Source organism: Penicillium riverlandense, assembly GCF_028828495.1.
Source record: "Penicillium riverlandense strain IBT 135883 chromosome Unknown utg000009l_segment0_segment0, whole genome shotgun sequence".
Classification (NCBI taxonomy): domain Eukaryota; kingdom Fungi; phylum Ascomycota; class Eurotiomycetes; order Eurotiales; family Aspergillaceae; genus Penicillium; species Penicillium riverlandense.
Genome location: NW_026643200.1, coordinates 91740 through 112382, shown reverse-complemented (window position 1 = coordinate 112382; position 20643 = coordinate 91740). Strand labels below are relative to the sequence as shown.

Here is a 20643-nt window from a genome sequence, read left to right as displayed (position 1 = left end):
GAATGCTCCTGCCCCGCAGACACGCCATCGGTGGGTCAGGCTGTATCCTCACCTCTGGCCTCATGCCGATAACGGAAGTGCACCCTAAGCCCGCTGATGTGCCATTGTGATGGACAGAATGGACAAAATGGCGAAGATCAACAGGGAGACAGCACCAACCCAGCCAATAGACTGGATTTCCCCATTTTCAACTGGTCCGGTGCCTTGGTCAATGCCAGATCGGCCCCTCCACTCTCCCTGCGGGTCCCTGATATTGTCTCAGACGAGGGTTCTGGAGACACAGATCAAAAGCTACATAACACGCGAACCATTTCCCCATGCGTCCCTGAGGCGATGATGTGCCGCATGCAACTTGAATCGGAGCGAACTATATAAGACTCGGCGTTGATACCAGGCCCAGATTTGGTCAGGTTACTCACGCCACAGTTCTGTTTCTTGTTGTGGCATCTTCTTCTGGTCCTCGACCCTCTAAACTGCTGCTACAGTCAACATGAAGCTCACCACTACGGCTCTCACTGCCGCCATGCTGGCTGGTAGCTCCCTCGCTGCGCCCCGAACCGGCCTGGCTGAGCGTCTAGAGAAGCGCGGTGCCCTGGCACGCCAGTCTCTACCGCTTAACAAGATCGACAGCATTGCTGAGGAGAATGGTATCCTCCTCAAGGAGGGTTCTGGAGCGTCCAGCATCCAATACAGCAAGAACTGGGCTGGTGTTGTTCGTGAACAGCCGCCTCCCAGCGGTACCTATACCGCGGTCTCCGCGACATTTACTGTCCCGAGTCCGACAGCTACCGACAACTCCGGGAATATGCAGGCTGCTTCCGCGTGGGTCGGCATTGACGGTGACACGTATGCCGATGCAATTTTGCAGACCGGCGTGGATTTCTGGACTGAAAATGGCACCGTCACGTTTGATGCCTGGTACGAGTGGTATCCCAACAACGCAGAAAACTTCGACTTGGATGTGTCCGCAGGCGATGTCATCTTCGCCAAGGTCGAGTCCTCCTCGCCGAGCAAGGGCGTCGCCATCCTAGAGAATCAGTCTTCCGGTCAGAGTGTCACCACGACGCTGTCGGCGCCCTCCACGGCCGCGACCTTGGCTGGTCAAAATGCTGAGTGGATTGTTGAGGATTTCAACTCTGGTTCATCCATGGTGGCCTTGGTCAACTTTGACCAGATCACGTTTAGCGGTGCTCAGGCCAAGTCCAGCCATAATGAAGCCTTCGGCGTGAACGATGCAGCGATCCTAGAAATTCAGCAAAACGGCAAGGTGTTGGCCGAGGTTAGCATCCAAAGCGACACCGAATTCGATGTCACCTATCAGTAAATCATGGATCACGGTACATAACGTCGCTCAAATGACGATGGCAAGGTTCTTGCGACGAGCATATAGCGACGGGACCTGACCGTCCGAGCTTTGATAGATGGGGGTTTGATCTTTGACGGTGCAAAGGAGTTTCGCAGGGTTATTGCATTTGGCTAGATTCCATCTTCTGATACTATGTTTAATTTCATTCTGTTCACGGTTGCACCAAGGCGTGCCTGACCAGATTGGGCGGGTCATATCCATGCTTGATGCTCTGCAGGGCCTCGTACTGGACCCCATAGATCGCACTGACATCGACCCCCTTTGGACGTGTCCACGGAAGATACGACGGAACCAGTGGCGCCGAAGAATGCACGCCACTGACGCGAAGGAATGGCAGATAGTAACGTGGCTGAATCAGTTGGAGCGACGGAAGGTGTTCGACTGGATGAGTCATCGCGTGGCCTAAAGTTGTTGTTCGTCTCCGCCGGATGGATTGGCGAACTTACCCTTCCCGGATGGCCATCCACATTGAGGCGGCACGCTTTCCCGAGGATGCTGGTGCAATTCTCGCCCTGTTTTCCGGCTATGCTGCATCTCTAGGCATCGACCTCACCTTCCAGCAGTTTCAGGGTGAGCTCGACTCCCTGCCCGGGAAGTATGCGGAATCTCAACGAGGTGCACTCTTGATTGCACGAGCGGAAAAACAACCAGGTTGCAATCCACCAGATCAAACTTCATCAGATGCACTGGGATCGCATCCCTCCACCGCAGTCGGATGCGTTGCTCTTCGCGATAGCTCCGACAACTGGTGCGAGATGAAACGGCTGTACGTCCTCCAGGAGGCACGCGGCGCAAGACTTGGTGAACGGCTGGTAGAGGCCATCCTCGACCGCGCAAAAGCGTTGGGGTATCGTGGCATTCGACTCGACACGCTGCCAGAGATGGCCGCGGCACAACAGTTATATCGGAAGTATGGCTTTGTGGAGATCAGTTCGTACTACGACACGCCGATTAAAGGGACAATTTTCATGGCATGCGATTTCGCCCGGACATGAGCCTGTTGCTCGGAACGACTTTTGTTTGCGTTTCGACACTCGCCTTCAGTGCAATAAGCCATGGTTCTTCGATCTAATGGCGTTTGATAAAGGCCTGCTATAACTTGATTTATGCTCCAAGAGCCTGTCAGAGAGCCAGCTGTGGCGACCTGTGCTCGTACTTCGAACTACATTGTTTTGCCGACCGGTCTCTATGAATTCGCTCTGCGTCTCTAAAGATCGAAGGTGACAAGTGTAGCAATATTAGAGCGAATGTTCCACCCACAGATTGCTTTCATTGAAATTCCGAATCTCATGGACCGCTATCTCGGCACCTTCTTAAGCAAATATTTTATTACAGCGAAGTCGGCTGGGAGAGCATCACTCAACGCTGGGTTACGTTTAGAACCCTGGCCGACCAGGGTCAAGGGTAACGCAGCCCTGCCAGGCGACGTCGCTCGCCCATTTCAACCATGTGAGGAGCGCGGCTCAGTTAATCGAGTTGTACGAGATTGACCTTGTCCTTGGTTTCAACCGAATGAACGGATTGAAAGATGCGCTGGAAATATAATAATTCTGCTTAGCCCCTTTGCCACGGGTCAAAAGCTCATAGTCATGTCGTAGTTGTTGACCATGAACTATACGACCCTATTGCCTCAGGCACCAACCTGACTCAGCCCCGTTGTAACCAATAAGAGCAGCCGCCGAGAGCTAGCTCCTGGTCGATGACGATCCCTTGCTGGATGCATCGTTATTTCCATTCATAATCCATACTCCATAATTAATTCCCCATGGCCACCGACGAGTATCTGCATCCCGATCGCCCGCCTGACGCATTCCGCATCAGCCGGAAGCCGGTGTCCAACCCGAATCTGCGGGCCGCGGCAGGTGTCGATCATCCGTCATCAACCTTGCCGCCTCATGCCTCACCGTCTCCAAATCTTGTGCCAGCACAGCCCCCATCCTATACAGATCTCTATGCTGGACAGCCACAGTCACCTGGACCACTTCCTCGGCCAAGGAGTGCAGGGCCAACGCCCTCTTCTACACCTCCACCTGCCTCTCCAACCCCTATTCAAAAGGCATATGGCGAGGCACGACACTTCCTGGGAGGTCTGATTGACCACCCAGCCGAATCCAACAAGCATTTTACCATTCTCCGCCACTCTTCGGGGATTGTTTTCTATCGCGGCATTGGCACGTCCGTCGCAGTGTCAATCTTCTCGGATGCCCCGTTGCCTCCAGACCGAACCTATTGGCTGCAAAGCAAAGGGTGGACCGGAAAGACCGGAATGCGTGCCAAATCATTGCTTCATTTGCGCGATGGCTGGGTGGATGTCACTCCGTCCGTGCCATTGATGGCCGGCCAAGTCAACCCCGACGATGAACGCGCGTGGCAGCGAGATATCAAGAAATTCCGCAAAAAGGCACCCTCGCGGCCACGCGACACGCATCAATTGCGCGAGACAGCTGTTGTGCGTATCCCAGCTGAGGCAGGCGATGGGTATTTCCAGCTTGTATGCTGTCAGGGACTCAAAAAGAAGGTTCTTGCAAATAGTCCTGTTTTCCGTGTGCTCTCAACATCAGCTAGTCCCAGTTCAATACGTGGTGCTAGTCTGAGCACCCTGCCGCTGGAGGTCGGGGCGATGGTCGCTGGATTATATGCACAGACTGCTGCTCAAACCGTAGTGGCACCTGTCAAGTCTGCCATCCAGTCCAAAGTCAACCCTTATCGCCCCTCGTGGGTGACACAAGCGGCAGCCAAAACTGCCTATTCTACCACTGGAATCCAGGATCGAGTGGGTGAAGCGTTTAATCCATCCCCCGATGCCACTCGAGGAGTCCAGGTCCAGGAGGACAACAATCCGGCGGAAAGCTCCGAGCCTGCCCTGATCGCTATTGAAAATGGCCCCCAGGATCCGTTCCCCATGGAGTTCAAGGCCCGCGCCCAGATTGGCCAGATGACCTCTCCTGTGGCCTCATTTGATACTCCTCGACTAGCTCTCTCAAAAGTCCCTGACTGGGTGCTTGAGCAGCTCCGGGGGTATTTTTTTGGCTGGGCTCGGTTTGATGTCAGTTCTGGAAAAGACGTTTCGTTTGGCCCGTGGTGTCCCATGATTCTATCAGTGCAACCTCTGGATCCGCTACAGGCCGCACGAGTCAACGTGGCTCAGATAGCCAAACGTGTAGTGGCGCTACGTCTCTTGGGCGAAGTTCCCCTGCAGACTACTAAGCTGGAGGTTCGAGTGATGGGGTTCCTTCGTGCAGGCATCCCACCTCCGACTGGAAGCACCAGTCAGCAACTGGCTGAAGCGCAGGAGGCGGCAGCGGAAGCTGCTATGTTGGCGGATGTATACGATGCATCTATTGTGGAGAATACTCTAGTTCACCAGGCGTGGGCACCAGACAGGCCAAGCTCGCGTGAGCTTCCACAGCCAGCGACAGGATGGAAGGACCGTACACGTGCGGGATATAGCAATGCGCGCGCACAGGGCCAGAAGCTAGTAGGGCAGGTGCCGTTGCATCGCCTCGGGGTCCGGTCGATGACAGATGGAATAAGGGAGAAGCACGTTGCTACAAGTGGTTTCTATATTGTCCGATGAGCCTGTCTCCATGTCGTGTTCCTCATGTTGCTTTTCATGTATTATAAATAGCTATACCTCCCATCTATAATATGTCCTCTATGTTTTATTTAATATGGTTTCTGGACCTTATATATTTCTGAACGCTGTTGGCGCCAAATAGACGAACAGGGAATTTAATGGCAAAATTACCTTGCAGGCTGATGAATATACCAACATAAACAACACCAGATTTTTATGTAGCTTGACTTTGATAGAAATTGAACCAAAATCAAGGCCCTACTGGAGGCTCAGAGGCAGCCAGGTTGCACTGCCGAAATAATCGCACCTCCTCCGGCTTAAAGGCACCTACCACGGAATGAAGAACACCACGATTATTGAACAGAACAACGTCTCCTTCTTCCCAGTCGTGGGCATACACATATTGGGGACTTATCGCCGGTCGTTGTAGCTTATAGACAATGTCGCGAACCCGAGTGAGATCGTCGATCACCTTGCCATCTGCGCAATGGATCCGACGGACGGCCGACGGGTGGATCTGCAAAGCCAGCTTTCCAGTCACTGGATTCTTCCAGGCCATGGGAAAGATCATAATCTTGTTGGCATCAATAGGCGGCAATTCTGAGTCTGGGAGTTCACGGCCCTCGGAGTGTAGACCCAAACCAGTAGATAAGGCCCGGGCGGGACTCATCCAGATATATCTTCCCAGAGAGGTCAGCAATGATTCCCACAATGACTATACAAGAAGGGGCTGTCTTACGGGTGTGGTGCGTATTCGACTTTGCTCCACCGTACAAACTCCTTATCCTCTGGCGACAATAAATCAAACATGCGCTCACCACTCACAAATGCTGTGGTGCCCAAAGGTACATCGAGCGTTTCGTCCGAGCCATCATCATACAGTAGAGTTTGCCGGCGGCCCTTTGGTACCTTCACGGCCATGAGGGTGGTTACTTTTGGTGGATAGAGGTCGTACAGAGCAGCATCGATGTGCCAGCGGTAGAAACGAGTGAAATCATAGTCCTTATCGTCGGGAATATGATCCCGATGAAACGTTCGGTGGTGCGGATGTCTTAACTGGACGTTCTCGAGTCCCTCATAGGATGGAACAAGACCATTGCCGATGACCTGGACCTGCGGCTGGTGGGGAATAGTCTTCAGGTCAGGGTGCAAGATGCTGCGCTTGGCATCAAGGGTTTGGCCATGCCCATAGTTGTGCGATGCCGGATCAAAACGCCTAGTGAGTTCGTACTGAGCTTTGGGGGAAAGCTTGTGCTGGTTCCTGAAGATGATGACATGGTGGCGATAGAGGGCATCGCGGACGGTGGCAAACTGCTGTTCTGTTGGCGATTAGGAGTGCACCAACAGCGGAGGGTGACATATGCCTACCATTTAAATGTTCTAGATCAACTCCCTCAATTTCTGCCCCAAAGTCAATATCAGACCCAGCAGGGGGCTGCAACGGTCGAACAGAAATCCGGTACGCGGGCATGGCTGGACGAGAGCGAAGCTCAGATCCGGTCAAGAGAGATCGTATAAACTGGCTTTTATGCTGCCAGACAGCAAATCTGAGCAGATTACTTCGCATTAGCAATCTTTGCGGCTCACGGCGTATGCCGAAGAGAATCAAAAGCCCAAAAACCAATTGCCGGGGTCGAAGCTCTGTTGGAGCTTATCTTCGGGACGCGTGGGTCTGATAAGCCATAATTCGGTTGCGGAAGACCATCAATAATTGGAAATAGACCCGATAAGACCGAGGGGGCCGGGCCGATTGGCCTTGAGGCTTATAGACATCATTTCGGAAACTATACTTGACAAAGAACAGAAAAAGGAAGTATAACAAGATAACCACCAACACCGCCGTTCTCATCGCCTACCCCATTGGGTCTCCCAGTTGCCTACCACAATTTCCACCATTTCCCTCGCGGCGGGGCAGGCTCTTCCGCAGCGATGATCTCGGCAATACCGGTTTGCATGTCCACCTCCTCCGGACGCCAGGCCCAAGGGTCCCGCCAGTATAACAAGCGATGCCCAAAATACAGGACCAGAAACGCAGGAATGCCGATGTAAGCGGTGAAGAAGTTACTGACCGACCACTGAGACGGAAAGAAGACGGTGAAGCCGTTGATGAGTAGCATGAGGGACGCAACCGCTATTCCCCAATACGCGCCGTACGGCTGTATGGCTGCGTAGTACGGCTGCTCGATGCCTTGAGCCTGGATAGCCTTGCGGAACCGGAAATACACGATGCAGCAGCAAATCCAAGAGATGAACCCCGATGTGTTGGTGAAGTTGATGAGCCAGTTGAAGACGACGGAGCTGGAGTTGCCAACTGACAGATAAGCCAGCGCCGAAAAGCACGCGGACACGCCCACGGCGTAGTAGGGCACACCCCATCGGTTGCACGCTTTGAAGATGCTGGGAGCGTTGCCGGACATGGCCAGGGAGTATAGTGAGCGGGAAGACATATATAAGAATGAATTGCCCGCGGACCAAGCAGAGGTCAGCACAGCAGCGTTGACAATGCTGTCCAGAACGGGGATACCGGCATTTTGAATGCCGACCACAAATGGGGACGACTTGGCCGTATCACCTCCTTGTGTCAGGCGACTGTTATTGGATGGACAGATAACACCGATGGCTATCACGGCGAAGATGTAAAAGAAGATCAGCCGGTAAATATATGAACGAGCCGCCCGGGGTACGTTGCGTCGCGGTGACTTCATCTCGCCAGCGCTGATGATGATCAGCTCCGGCGCGAAGATGAAGGCAATGGCGCTAGAGACGGTACATTTCAACAGGCCCACGAAGCGCCCCGTACCCCCTGTCAATAGGTACTCATTGAATGACCCCGGATGTTTCCAATAATGGAATCCCAGTAGTACTCTATCGGGCCCGCCACCCCAGAAGAGGATGAACGACAAAATCAATAGCCCGACCAGGGTGATAATCTTGATACCTGAGAACCAAAACTCAGACTCGCCGTAAATGTTGACGGGCAGAAAGTTGAGGCCGATGATAACAACCATCATGATCGTGATCCAGACGGCGATGGGCACCGTGGCATTGTTTGGATCCCAGTACCCAATGACCAGGCCGGCCGCCGTGATTTCATAGGGAACGAGAATACCCAAGGAGTACCAGTAGAGATATCCCATCGCGAAACCTAGACTGCGTGACACGTATCGGAACCCGTGATAACTCATTGTGCCGCCGTGGACGGGCAGGTAGGCGCCGACCTCTGCGATCGCAGTGACTATAGAATATACGAGACTGGAGATGAACAAATAGCCCAACAGGAGGGAGGCCGGACCGCCAACGGCTAGCGACTGGCCAGATCCCACGAAAAGACCTGTCGAATAACATAGGTTAGCATGACCATAGTTCACGGGATCTCCCGACACTCACCGGTTCCAATCGAGCCGCCTAGGGCGATCAGCTGCACATGGCGATTCTTGAGACCGCGCTTGGTAGTCTCATAGCGGTCGTCTAGATAATCGGCCTCGACCAACGCACGCACCGCTTGGCCTTTTTCCGTCGGGGATTGCGTGGCCACATGGGCGGGCGTGGGTTCTTCCATTGTCGCCGTGGTGAGCGATCGAAGGAAAAAGGGATGGGAAGATCCTCGGGTTGGGGGGGAGGGGTGCGGACATTTTATACTAATGTGAGTGCTCCCGCGAGATCGAGGGGTGACATACTCGCGACGGATGAATGGATAGGGGCGGGAACGACAGGTGGAGGCCCCGGCACGCTAATATTAAATGGGCCGAGTCCGGGGTAAGACCACGAGCCTGATAAGACGTATGGATCATTTTCGAACTAAGCGAAGAATCTTTCTATAAATTGAGTATCTTTCTAGGCAGTGCATTTCTACTACTCGTTGACCAAAGTCATCACAGTTCAGTGCAGATAGACACCCATATTCCTATAGCCTAGGGCCAGGCCTTTCGTATCTTTCCATCAGCAGTGAGAATTCCTCCCTCAATCTAGGCACCTCAACATCAGTCGAATTTCAGCAACAAAAGCCGCAGCCACACCGGCACAGACCGGTCGGCCGCCACAGAGGACGACATCTTGGGTCGTCGATACCGAAGGCACCGTTAAGCCAGCCTGTGTCGGCTACCCCTTCAGGCACCGGTCCGGCTACCGGTCCGGTAGAAATCATCCAAGAGTTGACTTACAGCCACTAGGAGGACCACGACCAGGGGCCGGACTGGAGTAAGGAGCGTTTGGTCTTATCAGGGCGCAAACGAAGCAATGACAGTGCGCGAAGGCAATATAGTCTAGGCCGGATGTAGATTAGTCCCAATCGTAACGCTGACATACTTTGACACTATTCCAATTGAGGATAGGGTGATACGAGGCGGCACCCAAAACGGCAATGCTTGCTATCACAGGCCGCCTCTTTCGTCAGAGAGTTATCAGAAAGAAACAAAATTCCTTTCACGTAAATACATTCATTACTAGCTCATGCCTTTGGTGTCCATCTGTCTTCGTAATAAGTACTATGCTTTTAATAGTAAGGATAAAAGCTAGCGATTTTAGTATAGGAGATAAAAATGCAGGGATAAAGTCGCAGGAGTAGTATTTCTATCGCCTGGGCCTAAGGGTACGTAGGGAAAGTACAGATACATGGGATTGTCTTGCCAGATTAGAAAAAAAAAATACACCCAATATTTCCGGACCACCTTTTGTTCAATTCAAACAGACCCTGTCTGTTTCATCTGTTGCTGACTAGACGGAGCAATACGATCGGGAGGGGTGCCTCGTTCATAATCACAGGGAAAACAGCTTGCAAAGGAAACAATCCCCATGTTAAAAAAAAAGGTACCACAGGGTCCATGCAGTGGTTCTGGGAGATCAACGTCGTTCGTCCATGTAAAACATCCATTTATCATTAGCTGTCATTGCGAGGAGTATATCGGTTTCGTATTGTAGCCCGACTTAAGAAATCCAAGGAAAAAAGCTCACTTCTCTGGTTTTTCTATCCTGGTGAAGCTCAAGTGTTCAGGGTTTGGGCCAGGGTAGTAGTACCCCGCGACAGCGCCACGCAACACCCACAAGCTCGAGTACCGAGTACAGTGGACGTGCTTGGCTTTTCCCGATGGCTCAGCTGGCAAGATCAGAGACGAAACCCTGCTTCATCTCAGCCATATATCCTCTGTGTGTCGTTATTGACGTGATGCTGGTGTGCGTCCACGCTTGATTTAGTTTTGCGCACAACACAATCGGAATAAGCTTAATTATGATTGTCGCGACTAAGCCATCTGGGGCGGTTCAGATGAACGCTCGTAGATGGTGGCGCCGATACCCTGATTGGATCGACGCAAAACATCTAGACACGATTCTACGACACTACGACACTCCGTCTGGGGTGTCACCAAGAAACACTTAAGCTCACCTGAAACCCCCGATTGCACTGCCTCACTTTTCCTTTTGCAAGCGCGCTTCTACGGCAGGTACCTGGTGATGCATCGTAGGTGTTGTCGCTCCCGCATCATGAGTGGGGTTGGGCCGGAAGGCTTCCCCGGTGGCCAGGAAGCCACGGCGTATGGGATCCTGCAAGGCGGATCGGCCCACCCGGCGCTATGTAAAGGTGGCCATTGACTTAATGCAGGCATTATTATTGTACAACGCCGGATAGAGGCACAACGCATTCGCCACATGGCGTGAACCCATGGATCGTGTCGAGAGCGGTCCGCCGTCTATTAGTATGAATAATCATCCGCCCCAGGCCGAGTTCCAATAACGTAACTCGTTAGTCAAACTCCAAGACCGACGGATGGCAACGAAAAAGGCCGCATGAGCTCATTACTCTGCCGCCACAGCCGGGACTGACCAACAACCATCCGCCTCCATCCTCTCTCTGAATGAGAAGAAATAACCATCCAACCATCCCTGGCGGACTCGTGCCGATTGGCCAATTCCCGTGTCTTGGCGTCACGTGACTTCCGCTCGGGGTTTTCATAGTTGTTCTGGTCTTGGTTTTCTCCACCGGCCGGGGAGTTTTGGTTTCTCTCTGTTTCTTTTCTGATGGTTTTGCCGTGTTGCTGTTTGTTGTGTTGCCGGCAATAGTTCTTTGCACCCTTCTTCTCGTCTCCTCCATGCTGGAAGACCAAACCATACACCCTCTCCTACTTACTTCTACTTCCCGGTCGTCATGATTGCCCCGGAGGAGTCTCGCCGCGCCTCGCGGGTCTCGGTGGCGCGTGAGGAGGCTGGCACTACCACGGCCCAGGCCGACCGCACGCTGGAAGACATGGGCTACACGCCCGAGCTGGCGCGCAACCGGTCCATCTGGCAGGTGACCTTTATGTGCTTCATCCTGTCGTCCGTCCCGTATGGCCTGTCCACCACCCTCTTCTACCCGCTGGCCGGCGGAGGGCCGGCCAATGTCGTCTGGGGCTGGGTCGTGGTCTCGTGCATGATCTTCTGCGTCGCCCTCTCGCTGGCCGAGATCACCTCTGTCTTCCCAACCTCCGGCGGTGTCTACTATCAGACCTTCGTGCTGTCGCCCGTGTGGTGCCGCCGCGTCGCCTCATGGATCTGTGGCTGGTCCTACGTCGCGGGCAACATCACCATTACCCTCGCCGTCAACTTTGGAACCACCCTTTTCTTCGTCTCCTGCCTCAACGTCTTCACCGATTCGACCGGCACCGGCATCACCGAAAACTTCCAGCCTTACCAAACTTTCCTCATCTTCCTGGCCCTCACTTTGCTCACCCACGCCATCTCCGCATTTGGCAACAAATGGCTGCCCTGGCTGGAGGTAAGTCCCCACCCGTGCCGGATGGGAGGTCGTGCGCTAACTTTCCTAGACTTTTGCCATCTTCTGGACCATGGTGGGACTCGTCGCCATTGTCGTCTGTCTGCTCGCCGTGGCCAAGCAGGGCCGCAACTCCGGCGCATGGGTGTTTGGCCACTTTGAGCCACGATCAGGATGGATACCAGGCTGGTCGTTCTGCATCGGTCTGCTCCATGCCGCCTATGCCACCTCGGCCACGGGAATGATCATTTCGTGAGTCGCACGTCTCAACCCCTGATCCGGGATAAAGGCTAACCATCACAGGCTCTGTGAGGAGGTGCAGGAACCTGCCATCATGGTGCCCAAGGCCATGGTCGGGACCGTCATCATCAACACCGTCGCCGGTCTGCTCTTTTTGGTCCCCGTCTGTTTCGTCATGCACGATCTCCCGTACCTAGTCAACCTCGCGTCCGCCCAGCCCACCCCCGAGATATTTAAACAAGCTATCGGCAACGAGGCGGGCACGTTCTGTCTGCTGATCCCCTTGCTCGTGCTGGGGGTCATTTGCGGCGTCGGCTGTGTGACGGCGACGTCCCGCTGTACCTGGGCCTTTGCGCGCGACGGCGGCATCCCCGGGTCCAAGTGGTGGCGCACGGTCAACAAACGGTTTGATATTCCACTCAACGCGCTGGCGCTTGGCATGGCCATCGAGATCGCCCTGGGCTTGATCTACTTTGGTTCGACCGCGGCTTACAATGCCTTTTCGGGTGTGGGCGTCATCTTCCTGACCACGAGTTATGCCTGTCCCATCGCCGTCTCCCTGTTCTTCCGCCGGCGTGAGGATATTAAGCATGGCAGCTTCAACTTTGGTGTCGTCGGCGCAGTCGCTAATGTCGTTGCCATCGGTAAGTTCTGGTTGGTGCCCTTGTCGATCCCCGTACTAATCCTCGTTTGTATTGCATAGCCTGGAGTCTCCTCGCCATTCCCTTGTTTTGCATGCCATCAATGGTCCCTGTTAGCCTGCAGAGCATGAACTACGCGTCCGTTGTATTTTCAGGTTTCGTCCTGATTGCGGCTGTCTGGTATGGCATCTGGGGTTATCACAACTACCGGGGCCCGCCCACCGACGCGGTCGACCACTACGACTCCTCCTCCTCCTTCACCACGCCCGAAACTCCGGCCGAACTACCCGATAAACTGAAAAGTCGTTAGCGCCCACCGCCCTTTCGAACACGTATCAGTACCAGTTCGCGCACGCCACGCCACGCCACGCCCAGAATCCATCACTGCCCCTGCCCTCGAAACTGACAACGTGAGAGACCGGAAGTAGCTGGACCCAAAGCAACCGACCCAAAGCAACCTTCGCCCTCCGACCCTGAAGAAAAGCATTTTGTTCCCTGAGCGCCAATCCATGTGCAACAGCCCCTGTCTTCAATCGCGACGAAGTACGCGAAATGCCGTGAGCGCCGGGGGGTGAAGGGATTTTGTTGGGTCCGAGTGGGGATGCAATATGTATAGATATTTCTCATCTGCATTGTAGCATACAATATCTGCGGTACCATACAGTAGCCAAGCCAGTGTATTTATACCACACTTCAATTTGAGCTGTCAACGACAAGTACCTCTCGTTCCGTTGTGCTCGTCTCCTGCGGGGCCAGCGAGAGTCCGATCCGTTCGCCCCGGGGGGGAAGGAGGTGAAGCCATCAGAAACTCCCTGATGGCAACCAGGGGGACTCCGTGTCTCACCGCCGTGGTATCATCCCAGGAAGAATGAAGACCTAGCAGTGTGCCGTCTGCCCAACGCAAGAGCGGCGCACCTGAGTGGCCCCAGTACGTCCACGCATCATGCTTCAACGCACCTATTTCCGAGTTATCGTGCAGGTCCGCACCTGGAACCATGCCGCGATGGCGACCTTGGAAGATTTCCACTAGGTCGTAATCGGCCTTGCGCGGCGAGGCCGATTCAAGGTCGTCTGCCCCGGGATGCCCAGTACACAGAATCCGGTCCCGGTTGGTACTGCGCGTTGCCAAGAAGGTAAATGTAAACCGAGGTAGTCTGTGTCCTTGTGCCTCTGGCGATTCCATGCGAATCACTTTGGCCAGGGCGAGATCACGCCGGGCATCCCACGCGCGGCATTCAGCCTGGACCGCGAGTCCGGAGTAATAGAGGAGCCACTTGTACCGTTGCGCACGCCATTCCTGAGGAGACTCCCCGAAACAATGGGCACAGGTCACGATCCACCCGCGAGAGTCGATACACACGGCTGTGCCGGCCTCCTGCTGAGCGAAGATCAGCGTCGATGCTATAGCCCGTGGGACATGGGGCCCGAGATCAGCTGCGGCCATTCTGGTCGTGGCAGCGAGAGCGTGCAAGCAGATTTGCTTCTTGCGCAGGAGCTGTAAGGCAGCATTTTCGAGGACTTGGAGACGAGCCCGGCCCGGTTTGATCAAGCCGATCGAGCACTCCTCGGGGGCCAAGAGTGATGTGACGAAGTGGACAGGTTGGGGGTTTGGATCCTCAGACTGGGCCGGGATGCTGCATGGAGATCAGCCTCAGGTTTCATCACGGGGTGGCCATCGGGATTGGAAGGTTTATTGATTGTCGGCCAAAGAGGGAGGAATGGTCGTCATCATGGAAGTGGGGGTATATATATATCCTTGATCGCGGGATGTATTCTGATAGTAGTTGATAACTTAAACTACTACAATCGCAAGGAAATTGAAATCGTAAGTTAAATTTAAGCCCCTAGATTCCCTTCCCCCTCCTACCGGGACGTATACTTCCGCTGCTTCTGACTAATTCTAAAGATGATAAGTTAACTAAGTGGACGCTGTTGATGGTGATGCTGGTCGGGCGCTGCCTAAAAGTGGCACCACATTAAAATAACTTGATCACTTGACATCCCTACAACCACCCCTTCTAATTCGAGTTTAGATAAAATTAAAAACTGCGAATAAATTAATTGCCGCTGTATAACATATTTAATTTTCAAACTAGACAGACCTGGATTTCTACGACAGTAAAGGAGCCTGGGGTTCAAAGAATATTTCTCCTGGGCCCACGTGCCCCTTTTTTTCTGTCCACTCAGCGCGCCCGCCCTAATGCCGCCCGCCCCAAGCTCAAATACCCCTGTGGGGTAGTATAGAGTATAGGGGAATGATATAGTTGCTGGTTCTATAGCGGATTAGCACAGTCACAGGGGACGCTAGAAATCGACTGTATCCCGACGACATTAACTCTCCGGAGGCGGCCCAGGTGTTGGGCAGTATGGCAGACCTTGCTGAACAACATGCAGGGGCCAATCTAGCAGATCTTTCCAAGGCGCAGGGATATACTTTGCAATAGCTTTAACTTCACGAAAGCCTGTGTTTCCAACGAACCAAAAAGAGCGCAGAATTGTGACGAGTGCAAAATAGTGCGCCATTACCACCAGTGCGCGAGGACGGGCTTCACTAACAAGCTCAATGAAGCGCTTGTCAACCAGTATGGGGAATAATACTAGCATCCGCCCAATGGGCCCTAGCGGCTCGTTCCGCTGCACGGATTGCCATATGCCGCCAATGTAACTGAGTGTCGATTCGTACGCTCGCCGTGTCCCAGCATCCCAAGAAACTGGGTCATCTTCAGGGTCTCCTGCAATTCGGAATAGAAGGATATATTGTAGATCCTGGCGCTTGTCTGTTCCCTCACGCTCTTCATGGTTCCAAACTATTGGAGTTGCACGGATAAGTTTGGCGGTTTGAGTGGAACTGTCTTCGCCGATGAGGTCCCAAGCCGTCCGGAAGACTCTTGCGTGGCTTTTTGTAATTTGAAGCCAGTCGAGAGGCGGTGCGTAGGGCTCCAGTGTACGCTCCGATAGCATGAAAAAGGCAATCAATCGCATCAAGTTTGCCGTCATGACCACCAGGTCCACATTTTGGCGCGACAACTGCGACAGTTCCTGATGATGGCGCTGGAATGCGAGTTGCACATAGAGCTGATAATGCTCGCGCGCCAATGCGACGGTGGTCGGCGAAGGGATAGCTGGGTCGTCCCCTCCTGTGGTCTTAGTGCGGTGGAGGGAAGCAAATGCATAGACAGTGTAGAGTAAGGCGTCCGATTTGAGCGCCATGCGAGGAATTGCCTTGACAAATAAGTCGTATGAGGTTTTGTTGTCGAAGGGAATTGACGGGCCGGTCGTAGTAACGTAGAAGAGCATCAGTTCCACTTCTAGAATGCGACGCATCCTCGACTCTCCGTGCTCTATAGCATTGTCCCCGGCCTGGTGTTCGCCTTGGCTAAGAAGGTCACCAGACTGGTCAGCAGTCAGCGTCGGGGGATCAGTGGCTGAATTGACATTGATTGGGTTGTTGACAGTAGTCGCAATACTATTGGACACATAATCACGTTCGAATTCAATACTTTCACGGGTGTAGACGCAGGCGACACCTTGCCGCTCACAGTCGCGGCAAATGGGCTTGGCCTCGTTGCACTACCATGGATCATACCTGTCAGTGTCTATGACCCTCAGTTCCAAAGAAGAGTTACATGATGATGCTTAGCGGGGATGGCAAACTCCTTACCTTCACTCTTCGCGCTCTGCATCTTTCGCAACCTTTGCGGGATTTCCTATGGTAAACCTTCACATGGCCCCTTCGTAGGGACATATTTTTAGCTACTAGGGTAGACTGGTGGGCGTTCAATGTGTCCCTGGAATGCCGTATATCGTAAATTGTAGAACTGCCTCGTTTCTCTAAATTGTTTCCACAGAAGGGAGTCTGAACGAGGAACGAGGAACGAGGCGGGGTTGGGGCTGAACCGTACACAGCCTGGCTCGGTTCACGAATATTGCGTAAGTTTTAGGTAGGTTAGTTGAAACCTAATTAGGTAAGACGCCGTAAGCAAGACGCGATTGAGGATATCTACGGAGTACTCCATGGCCGTAGGAGGTGATAGATATTTCCAATATTGGAGTAACTAGGTGTCGCACGAGTAGGTCATAGTTAACGTGACTTATGAGCTGTAATTGTCACGATGAAGCACACGGCACGGACATGCCGTATGGCCCAGTCTGTGGCAATATGTACGTAACGCATAGGTCGCAGATTAAGGATTACGGTGGTCTTCCTATACAGCGGACTCCACGTAGATTTCTCAGCCCATATCCCATAAATAGATTTAGCTTCTTAGATTCAAAATGTGATGAAAGTGGCGGGAAAATAATTGATGTAGACCCATTCCGAAGTGTAAGGCCCAAAATATTGTGCGTTCCTGCCCATGACACCTCTTAGCGCACAGTTAGTTATGACATGAAATTTGCAGTACACGACTTTCAGAATGAAATTGCCACCACTTGTCCACCTAGGCCTCCTGCTTTTGCGCTTCCTCCCGTCACAACGAACAGAGTGTTCTCGTCTCTGCCTAATGCTACAGAAGTAGGCGTAATGAGCGTCACGTTACTTTGTCCAGGTTTTCCGCTAGCCACAAGCGTAGACAACTTCCCCTGCGGTGTCACAATGGCGATAGCGTCGGGGTGCGCGGCAATAAACGCAGTTCCGTCCTTGGAAATTGCAAGGTCGTCTGGGACCAGCTGAGAGTTGGAAAGCAGTTGGATAATCTCCAGGTCTCCGACCCGATCGCCAGCACTATTGATCTTGACCCGTGCGAAAAACTGGCGTGCCGAGTTCGTCATGTAGAGGTAGCTTTTGTAAATCTTGAGACCGTTGACGCCAAGCGGTATCTGCTTCGGGTCTGAATTGGGGGTAAGGCGTTCGTCTTGGAACACGACGTCAACGTGACTGGTAAGAGTGTCCACTCGATAGATCGTTCCCGTCTTGGAGTCTGAGCTAAGAACAGTACCAGGGCGCTCCGGCAAAGCGACTAGGCCGTTGAGCAACTTAGCAGCAGGTACCTTTGCTACTGTCTTAATAGACACAGACCCGTGCTTCTGACAACCATTTAAGTTGATCAGAGCAACCTGTCCCGAACTGTCTTCGAAACTGAAGTCAGTCATGTTGAAGTCACCTCCAGCGAAGGCGAAGACATCTGGTCCAATCTCGGCGATGCCAGTCAGGACAGTAGCATGTGGTAGCTGAGCTATCAGCTGTGGAACGGCATTTTGTGCCTCGGGGTCGAGCGAATATAAGCTTGCATCATTGTAAGTAGTGAGAAGAAGGTGACCATTGGAGCGCACGGCGATGTTTTCGACCCAGTCTGTCGGCTTGGTAAACTGATAAAGCTGTTTGAGGCGGACTTCGGCATGGGAGGCTCCAATAAAGGCAAGAAAGGTGAGCGTTGAGTGTAGAAACGCGCGCATATTGGTATGGTTTTGTGAACACTCCGTAAGGTAACACAATGTTGTTTTAATAGTGCTCGACTGGCGTTTTATTTCGCACTTTTAGATGAGCAAAGCTCCCTTTAAATATATCAGAGAAAAAAAAAGCCTCAGTGCGAGTCCTGACAACGACTGTGTTGATCACAAGAAGGGGTGTCCTACATTTGACCGAGTGTGGCAATAATAATAAGCTGATTGATCTGCCACTTACTCTGTGCGTGGGGGCCGTTGGGGGCGGGTGGGGGCCAATGAAGGAGAAGTGGGCAATAAGCTCTCTTATATGATTGGCTTGCTCGTCTAAAGCCATGCCTCGTTTATCGTTCATCGTTCGTCGTTTAGGGTCTATATCGCAATTCTGCTAGATCGTCGCTCAATCCCACCTGGTTAACTTTTCGTTCAGCCGATCCTCCTTGTTGAAGGGTCTCTAACCTCGAACAGTGAATCCTACCGGTTTCTGGGCCTCGACCAAATATCGAAATGTCTCACTGTAACTATAACTACCATTTGGTTCCCACGAGCGATACTTTCTCTATTCATCAACGAGACTTGCTTCCTTGACAGCTGTAGAGAGAACTCCGCACACCCCAGTTCATTCTTCAAATCTCCATCTACTCAATGCTGCTTATAGGTGCTCTTTCTTTGGCACTGGCGGCGGTCGTCAATGCACAGGGCCAAGGTGTTGATCCCCTGTTGCCGGAAAATAGCCCGGGATCTGATTGTCCCCTCGCTGGACCAGCATTTCCTGCTCCTGCCCATCTGTCAAATAGCACTCTATTCCACGACGCCATACTGGAGTTTGAAGCCCAACTCACCAACCGCAGTTTGGGACTGGAGGGGAATGATACTGCTTGGGCGATAGCTGTGTTTTCGGCAAAGGAGAACAGGACAGTATACGAGCGCTACTATACTCCCCCGATAAACGTCAGTGTCAAAGAAGTCAATGAGGATTCTGTGTTTCGCCTTGCAAGTGCCTCAAAAGTCTTCACGGTCTGGGCCTTCCTCAAGGAGTTAGGTGATTCGCGTTTCAACGATCCAATCACCAAATACGTACCAGAATTGGCAAACAAGAGCTACCACACTGATACTGTCTACGACGATATCGAAGATGTGCGGTGGGAAGAGGTTACGTTGGGTGAACTTGCTAGCCAATCCGCTGGTATTGCTCGGGATGGTATGTATCATGATAGCGCTCTCATTGTAGAGACGTACGAGCTGATGTCGCCATCAAATAGTCAACCTGGACGATTTGTCCGTCAATTACCCTACGGCAGATCTAGTGGCTCTGGGCTTCCCCGAGTTAAAGGAAAGTGCCTTCCCTCTATGTGATGGCAACTTAACGCAACCACCATGCACTCGCAAGCGTACGTCAATATCCTTTCGCTTGCACTTGTGTATTTCAGTACGGTGCTAATGTGGCTCATGATAGAATTTTTTGATCTTCTGTTCCAAAAAACACCTATCTGGCCATCATCACATTCCCCGGCTTATAGCAACATCGCATTCAATTTGCTCGGTTACGCGCTTGAGTCCATTACGGGCAAATCTCTCGAGGAAACAATGACGAAATCCATTTTTGGTGCTCTTAATATGAGCCAAAGCAGCTTTATAAAGCCACCTACCAGCGGTGGAGTCATACCAGGAGACTTATTGACTTCTGGCTGGGCAAGGGATATCGGCTCTGACAATGCGGGCGGTGGGGTATACATGTCCACCCGCGACTTTGTCAAAGCTGGCCAAGCAATCCTACAGTCAACACTGCTACCTCCAGCGCAGACTCGCCGTTGGTTGCAGCCACGCATCCAGACAGGCTACTTGGGTGCCGCAGTGGGTGCACCGTGGGAAATTACATTCCTGGAGTCGTCCAACAATCGCCTAGTTCAGTACTATACCAAGGACGGAGACTTGAATGCATACCATTCTTCTGTTGTCCTATCACCAGAGCACCAGATTGGCTTCACCGTGCTTGCCGCTGGAACAGCAGACTCGAACGCAGCGGTAATTAGGTCCTTGTTGAAAGTCAATATTGGCGAGATTTTAATGCCAGCTGTGGAAGAGCAAGCTAAGGAGGAGGCTAGTGTTACGTTCAATGGCACGTACATTGACGACGCTACGAATAGCTCTGTGGTCATCGCGGCCGGATATAAAGGACACACGGGCCTGACTGTTCGATCCCTTACTAGTAACGGCGTTCCAATGATGGGCCCTGGAACCTCTCCAGACGGCTTGCTAGCATCTGGGCTTTCGATTGGGAATACTACTCGACTGTACCCCACAACTCTCAAAACAGTCAGCAAACGATCAAACGGTCGTGGGACGTACGATTCACGGCTAGGCTTCCGTGCCTCCTTCCATCCTGAAATCGTGAACAATACAGTATTGGATCCGTGCATTCTTGATTGGGCTAACCTGGACGGCATCACTTACGGACGGCAGGGGTTTGACGATTGGGTCTTTGATATATCCGAAGACGGCAAGGCAACGGGCGTGAATATTCGTTTGTTAAGGTTAAAGCTGAAGAAACTATAACCGGTCAGACCAGCGCCTAACCACGGATATGCCGTAAGTCTTGCTAATACACCTTGCTTTGTCGGCTGCCTGTATGCAATGCCACTCCTTTCTGCCCTGAGTTTTAGTTCCTGACAAATCCACTCTGTTACCTCGG

The 20643-nt window shown here is 52.7% G+C and overlaps 11 protein-coding genes across 11 annotated transcripts; 5 read left to right on the top strand and 6 right to left on the bottom strand.

Annotated features, from left to right (window-relative positions):
- Positions 1-490: 490 nt before the first annotated feature.
- On the top strand, positions 491-1324 carry N7474_010314 (A4/G1 family peptidase; the record flags this gene model as incomplete). Its single annotated transcript, XM_057201724.1, has 1 exon — positions 491-1324. The coding sequence occupies one exon, from the start codon at positions 491-493 to the stop codon at positions 1322-1324; it is 834 nt and encodes a 277-aa protein (XP_057047995.1).
- Positions 1325-1517: 193 nt separating this feature from the next.
- Positions 1518-1760, bottom strand: N7474_010313 (uncharacterized protein; the record flags this gene model as incomplete). The annotated part of the gene is made up of 1 exon (XM_057201723.1): positions 1518-1760. One exon carries the CDS (start codon positions 1758-1760, stop codon positions 1518-1520), a length of 243 nt encoding a protein of 80 aa, XP_057047994.1.
- A 61-nt stretch (positions 1761-1821) lies between these two features.
- Positions 1822-2361, top strand: N7474_010312 (uncharacterized protein; the record flags this gene model as incomplete). The annotated part of the gene is made up of 1 exon (XM_057201722.1): positions 1822-2361. One exon carries the CDS (start codon positions 1822-1824, stop codon positions 2359-2361), a length of 540 nt encoding a protein of 179 aa, XP_057047993.1.
- A 770-nt stretch (positions 2362-3131) lies between these two features.
- N7474_010311 (LipA and NB-ARC domain protein) lies at positions 3132-4943 on the top strand (the record flags this gene model as incomplete). Its single annotated transcript, XM_057201721.1, has 1 exon — positions 3132-4943. The coding sequence occupies one exon, from the start codon at positions 3132-3134 to the stop codon at positions 4941-4943; it is 1812 nt and encodes a 603-aa protein (XP_057047992.1).
- Positions 4944-5193: 250 nt separating this feature from the next.
- On the bottom strand, positions 5194-6414 carry N7474_010310 (TauD/TfdA dioxygenase family protein; the record flags this gene model as incomplete). Its single annotated transcript, XM_057201720.1, has 3 exons — positions 5194-5623; positions 5683-6262; positions 6312-6414. 3 exons carry the CDS (start codon positions 6412-6414, stop codon positions 5194-5196), a joined length of 1113 nt encoding a protein of 370 aa, XP_057047991.1.
- Positions 6415-6820: 406 nt separating this feature from the next.
- N7474_010309 (proline permease PrnB) lies at positions 6821-8502 on the bottom strand (the record flags this gene model as incomplete). Its single annotated transcript, XM_057201719.1, has 2 exons — positions 6821-8274; positions 8331-8502. 2 exons carry the CDS (start codon positions 8500-8502, stop codon positions 6821-6823), a joined length of 1626 nt encoding a protein of 541 aa, XP_057047990.1.
- Positions 8503-11082: 2580 nt separating this feature from the next.
- Positions 11083-12879, top strand: N7474_010308 (putative amino acid permease; the record flags this gene model as incomplete). Its single annotated transcript, XM_057201718.1, has 4 exons — positions 11083-11691; positions 11741-11940; positions 11992-12572; positions 12632-12879. The coding sequence occupies 4 exons, from the start codon at positions 11083-11085 to the stop codon at positions 12877-12879; spliced, it is 1638 nt and encodes a 545-aa protein (XP_057047989.1).
- A 396-nt stretch (positions 12880-13275) lies between these two features.
- N7474_010307 (S1 family peptidase) lies at positions 13276-14013 on the bottom strand (the record flags this gene model as incomplete). The annotated part of the gene is made up of 1 exon (XM_057201717.1): positions 13276-14013. The coding sequence occupies one exon, from the start codon at positions 14011-14013 to the stop codon at positions 13276-13278; it is 738 nt and encodes a 245-aa protein (XP_057047988.1).
- Positions 14014-14900: 887 nt separating this feature from the next.
- On the bottom strand, positions 14901-15893 carry N7474_010306 (uncharacterized protein; the record flags this gene model as incomplete). The annotated part of the gene is made up of 1 exon (XM_057201716.1): positions 14901-15893. The coding sequence occupies one exon, from the start codon at positions 15891-15893 to the stop codon at positions 14901-14903; it is 993 nt and encodes a 330-aa protein (XP_057047987.1).
- A 1086-nt stretch (positions 15894-16979) lies between these two features.
- N7474_010305 (uncharacterized protein) lies at positions 16980-17963 on the bottom strand (the record flags this gene model as incomplete). Its single annotated transcript, XM_057201715.1, has 1 exon — positions 16980-17963. The coding sequence occupies one exon, from the start codon at positions 17961-17963 to the stop codon at positions 16980-16982; it is 984 nt and encodes a 327-aa protein (XP_057047986.1).
- Positions 17964-18596: 633 nt separating this feature from the next.
- N7474_010304 (serine hydrolase domain-containing protein) lies at positions 18597-20507 on the top strand (the record flags this gene model as incomplete). Its single annotated transcript, XM_057201714.1, has 3 exons — positions 18597-19152; positions 19214-19342; positions 19408-20507. The coding sequence occupies 3 exons, from the start codon at positions 18597-18599 to the stop codon at positions 20505-20507; spliced, it is 1785 nt and encodes a 594-aa protein (XP_057047985.1).
- Between the last annotated feature and the right edge of the window lie 136 nt (positions 20508-20643).